This window comes from Morus notabilis, unplaced genomic scaffold (assembly GCF_000414095.1).
Source record: "Morus notabilis unplaced genomic scaffold, ASM41409v2 Scaffold449, whole genome shotgun sequence".
In the NCBI taxonomy this organism is placed as follows: domain Eukaryota; kingdom Viridiplantae; phylum Streptophyta; class Magnoliopsida; order Rosales; family Moraceae; genus Morus; species Morus notabilis.
The window spans coordinates 327,636-333,584 of NW_010357144.1; the positions used below are offsets into that span (position 1 = coordinate 327,636).

The window sequence follows — 5,949 nt, forward strand, 5'->3', positions numbered from 1 at the left end:
AATTGGTGACTGAAATAAGAAGATTATTGTCAAAATTAAAAGTTTAATTGGAAACTTATAAAAGCTGAAATTAAAAAGGTGTCTTTAGCTGATCATCAACGATGTTTCGTTGTATAGAAATCCTCAGACTAGGAGGCAATAAGTAGTTGCCAACCAAACTGAGTCTTTGTTGGTGATAATTTGATGCATCAGTTCACACAGCAGCGAGTAATTAGGTCTCAAGCGACTTCAACACCTCTTCACCTATTTCTTTGCATCCTACCAGCTTCTGTATAAGCCAAAACTCAATCGTTAATGGTCAATAAAAAAAAAAAAACTATAAAATGTATTGAAATGTCTACATAACATATGCCTGCATTAGATGCTAAAATTAAAATAATATTTAGAGCCTTTCCTTGCACAAAATATTTAATTTGACATCTCATACAGTTATCAAAATTTTATAAGAAATAAAAAAGGCGAGGAGTAATTAAAAATTAAGATAAACTTACAGTTCCAGATGATTTTATGTCGTCTGTTCGGAACCCCCTATTTAGGGTGTCCAGAACAGCATCCTTAATTCTCTTAGCAGCATTCTCTTCTCCTAGTCCATACTTCAAAAGCATAGCAGCACAGAGCAGTGTCCCCAATGGGTTCGCCTTATCCTGGAATAATTCATTGCGCACATTAATTAAAAGACATCAACATCAGGAGAAGAAAATGCGATGCACAAGCAGACCAACCTGTCCAGCAATATCAGGAGCGGAGCCATGTCTAGGTTCAAAAAGTCCTGGTCCCTGTACAGCCAAATGGGAGCGCTTCGATTTAGCAAGATAAGAAGAACACTCACAACTTTTTATTGGAACAAAACCGAAAAGGAACTGTTTTATTTCTAACTGACACAATGAAAACTTAATCAACTGGACTATATAAAATCGTATGCCCTACCGATTCCCCAAGACTAGCAGATGGAAGCATCCAAATACTTCCAGTTATCTCGGAAGCCACATCAGATAAAACATCACCAAATATGTTGTTTGTTACAATTGTATCAAACTGCATATTTAGTTCATGGAAAAACATCAGAACCAAGTAGGCTCCAAAACAAGAGAAAACGGAGGGAAGCACAACCAGATAGTTTATAAAAGCCCAAGCCAAACCTGTTTCGGATAGCGAACAAGTTGCATTGCAGCATTATCAGCGTACATGTGTGAGAGTTCAACATCAGGATATTCCGAGGATATTTCCACGACACATTTCCGCCAAAACATAGAAGCCTAAAGAATGTAAGATTAAAAATAAACCCGAATCCCACATCATTTAAACAGAAAGATAAACACCAGCTTATTAGGGCATTGGGCAATCCACACTTAATAGGTTGATATTTTAAGATAGAAGGCGAAGTAATTTATGACTCTATAGAGGCACCATCTTACAAGAGTGTGTAAAGTTAAGGGAAAAAAAAGCTGAGCACAGCATACACAAGAATAAACACTAACAAGAGTGTCAACCAGAAAGTACCTCCAACACATCTGCTTTGTCAACATTGCAAAGTTTTCCCCGCCTTTTTCGGGCAGTCTCAAAGGCAACACGGGCAATGCGATCAATCTAGTAAACAAATTATTTGAAATTACAGATCCATCTATGCCTAACTCAACACAGATTTGATGAAGCAGACAAAAAAAGTAAAAGAAACTATTTTGATCCCATAAGCCATATACCTAGTCCATTCTAGGCAAGGATCAGCACAAATATCGGTCCAGAGAATGATAAGAAGCCAAAAAAATAAAAAAAAATAAAAAAATCAATAATTTCAGATTTGTTATGATAACTGTAAGGACACTTGTTCCGTATCAGGAAAATTCCGATGAGTTTAAAAGAGTGTAACTAGAGCACACATTCGTCTTCTGCCTGTGTTTATCAAACATAATTGCATTATTGGACCAATGTTGGAGTTCAAAAATATTAGAAAATTACCTCATATTTGGCATACACCTCAGTATCGAATCCAATCTCCTCGCCATAATTCTCATTTTTTCTAAATCCCCTTGGCTTTCCAAAATATATACCTAGTTTTTAGCAGAAAATAGATTGAAATAATCAATTGAAAGAAAGGAGAGAAATGACAGGAGTAAATCCAACCCGTAATTATCGGTCTCTTTATGTATGCTAACCTCCTGTGAGCTCTCTTACAACCATTACATCAACACCTTCAGCAACCTCTTTCTTCAAACTCGAAGCGTCCACCAACTGAAAAGGTAAATAACATATCATGCTAAGCCTTCTCCATCAGAACAAGTTTAAAATTAAAAGAAGCACAAAAAGCCTGCAAACAAATATTTGAAGAAACTAAAGCACACTCTTGAGCTAGTTCCTTTTATTAGCCTTTTGACCCCTTTTTGGTATACTAACCTGCAATAGGGTGTTTTATTTTATTTATTAATTAATTAATTTTTTTTTGGATTAGTTTGATATTTACCAAGATAACCAGACAAGTTTAAGAGCTTAAAACGCCAAGGAAACAACAAGAGAGAGAAAAAAAATTAATGCACTAGACCCTTCTCTCACTAAATTCCCTTAGCAAGAGGGAAGGAACTTCACCTGTGGGAAAAAGGTTGCCGGTCTCAAATTTGCAAAAACTTTAAGGCCTTCTCTAAGCTGAAGCAACCCGGTCTCTGGTTTCAGATGTTTTTCATTTGAATCCCATTTATTCCTTATGAAGCAACAAATTAATTAATAAAATTGCACCATTTCACATCATGAAGGAACACACACTAACTCATAAGAGGGAAGAAAAATACCCTCCAATTGCTCCTAGAAGAACGGCGTCAGATTGCTTCGCCGCGGAAAGGGTCTCTTTCGGTAAAGGGATACCGCTAGTCGAGTCCAAAGCAGCTCCACCAATGGGCATCTCTTGGAAACTAAATTCAATCCCTAATTTACACAATACATACAATTAGGCATTCATTCGATAGGGGTGGGGTTTTGGTGGGGAGTTTCCAGTTCAATTCCGTGTTGTATAAAAAAAAAATCATAAACCCTCAGGAAATTATCAACTATACGTTCAACTGTTCAGATAATGCATGAAAATAAAGATGCATGAATATAAGTTTTTCTGTACCTCGATAAATATAGAAATCTATATAAAATACCCTCAATACATTACTCCGATTGGCTAATGAGAAAATTATGCGGGATGGTGAATAGACACAAAAGGAAAAATGAAGCCCGAGAACTTCTTGATGAATTATGACATATGTCGACGGTCGATTTTCGTCAACAAGACTTTATCGGATTACTCATCGGTGGTCCGTCGAGTAACAGTTAAAACTTTTAATTTAACTGAATATTCTAGACACGGTGTTTACCCTTTTGGTGTATTGTGAAGAGTATTTAGTACTGTGTTTTTAATGGAAGTAAAAACACACAGAGATTTTATAATGGTTCACCCTTATCAAAGAATAGCTACATCTACTGCATTTTATTTCTTTTCTATTCTTCACAGATTACATGAAAAAATCCATCATCCCTTCTCTCTTGGGCTTTGCCCCTTTTAACTACCCATAAACATCCCCCTTGGACGAGCTACCTTTGGGGCTTTTTGACGGTTCCTCTCGAGTGGCCCACCATCTCAAGTGGCCTGCTATCCTATTTACCTAGACTGTAGCCTGTCAGTCCCTTTTAGACTGTTCACTCATCTAATTTGTCCCCCTATTACGGCTCTGCAGATCCTCTGTAATCTCCATTGGTCCATTCCAGGTGGTTTAGGGGCTTGTAATTATTCCCTGCGCAACTGACCTTCTCCAAACCCAGACGCAACCTAGGGATCTCCAGTTTGTCACCTCAGAGGTCTTTCTCGGGATACGAACCCAGTTGCTTGCGTCCTACCCTCTGCGCCTATGTTATACTTTGCCAAGTGTGACCTTTCTCCCAGTCGACCCTATCGCGGTACTTGTACGAACAGGTTACGTTGGCCTCGACTGTATATAGGGTCGACGGTCTCATGCCCACATACACACTTGGCTCTTATACCATATGTGGGTGGGGTGGGGGGTGGTGGGGAATGAATTTCTGGCGTTGACGGCTACGTGACGTAGCAAGCATGAGGCCACGTGGGGCATAGCCGCTGTCTGACGTATCAGTGTATATTTTCCCACACAATAGCTGCCCCCCAGGTCGAGGTTTTTCTTCGGACTGCCTCGAGCTAGGTCTGGGATTCGCTCTGGCATTTCTTTTGTCTGATTCGGGTGTGGGAGCCTAACTCTGAGGCTCCCTCACAATGATGGCTCTGGTGCTTTGAAATCCCTCGAGAAGTGCAAATGTCACGTCGGTTCAATCGCCATGCTGATGTGAGCCTCCATTTAAATGGATGAATATGAGCCATTAGATCGTGTCTTCTTAGCTTCCCATCTTTCTCACTACCGTTCGATCTTGACCGGTTGCCCTCGCCATTGGATTCACTGGGAGTCTATCCAATGGCCAGGGGTCGAGGGTTTGATTTCCTTTAAAAGTCTGCTTCAAACCGAGACCATTTCTATCCAAACCTCTGAGAACTATCGTTATTTTGTCCAAATTTTCCCAGAATCCTCCATATCCTACCTCTCTCGTTCCCTTCGGTGTTTTATGAAGTTCCCTCGAGACAAGCTCTAGATTTTGCCATTTCTCAAGTTCCTGGTAAGTCCCTCTATTCTTTGATTTTTATTGAAAGGTTTCTATCAGATCATTATATGCTTTAGGCTTGAAGTAAACATTTAGGAGTTTAAAAAGACTTACTTTGCATACCTCTGAACCCTTATAGGCTAGCGTTTAGGTTTCTGGTCATTTGTAAAGAATTAAGGTTTTGGATTTGGGGTGGTTTGGCTAGAAAACCTCGGTTTCCCATGAGCGTTCGTCGTTCTTTTCTTGTGAACGATATACGGCTTTTTGAGTCATCGGCGTTCTCATACCATTGGCAGTCATCGGTGGTTTTAAACAATCATCATTATCGTTGCTTATCCTCTCCCTCTCGACTTAGGCTTTTAACTTAGCTCCCCCATATCATCCCTTTTTTTTTTTTTGGTTATATTAGAACAATGGCTCCTAAACCATCTAACCGTCGAGAGGACCCCTCTTCATCTATCGTAAGGTCAGACTCTCCTTCTACCGCCGAAGCCTTGTGGACATCCTCTTCAACAGAAGATGACCCCATCCTTAGGGAAGTCGAGGACTACGCGGCAAAAGCGAGGGAAATTGACAGCGTTGACATTTTGGTCGAGGAAAATGACATCGGCAAAGGTTCCCTAGTAGGGGAGAAATGCATGGATTCCCCGCCTCCGTCGTGGGCACCCCATTGACCGGTATGAGTGGAGACCCCGACCGGCCTTTCTTTACTGCTGATGTGACAACACCAAAGACGCGGAACAGGGACATCGTTGGGGTGTTCAAAGACGGGCGCGTAGACGGGAGATGGTTTGACTACCTTCTCCTGGATATAAACTTTAGGTCCAGCCTTCCTCCTCCTCGGTATTTTCCAGCATATACCCGGGCCTTTACCGCAGGGATGACTCTGCCAGTTCATCCCTTCGTGAAAGATTTCTACCATCACCATGGCATCTCCCCTGCTCAATTGGCGCTGAACTTTTGGTATTGCTTCGCTGGTGCCTGGGTTTTGTGGAGTCAGCGGTTTGATGTAGATCTGCCGCTGGACGAATTTATGTATATATATCTAAGTTAAGCCACATCGTAAAGTGCGATGGGTGGTATTGATTGGTGCATGAAAATGCACCATAAATACTACTTTTGATTTATATAATATTAAATATTTAAGCTCTAATTAAGCAATTTCATTATTTTTATTCATAATATTTTAATTGGAATTTTTCTAGTTTTTGCTTAATTATTCACAGATGAAAGCAGTATAAAAAAACTACACAAGAATAAGCCATGAAGCCATGTTTTCAAACCACTCGGAGCCAAGCTCTCAGCCGAGCC

At 40.2% G+C, this 5,949-nt stretch overlaps 1 protein-coding gene across 1 annotated transcript; it reads right to left on the bottom strand.

Annotated features, from left to right (window-relative positions):
- Positions 1-211: 211 nt before the first annotated feature.
- LOC21396654 (3-isopropylmalate dehydrogenase, chloroplastic) lies at positions 212-2,905 on the bottom strand. Its single transcript, XM_024166729.1, has 10 exons — positions 2,781-2,905; positions 2,581-2,692; positions 2,154-2,229; positions 1,957-2,048; positions 1,501-1,587; positions 1,140-1,256; positions 928-1,035; positions 723-776; positions 492-644; positions 212-268 (listed from the first exon to the last, which is right to left on the bottom strand). The coding sequence occupies exons 1-10, from the start codon at positions 2,888-2,890 to the stop codon at positions 212-214; spliced, it is 966 nt and encodes a 321-aa protein (XP_024022497.1). The 5' UTR covers positions 2,891-2,905.
- Positions 2,906-5,949: the final 3,044 nt, after the last annotated feature.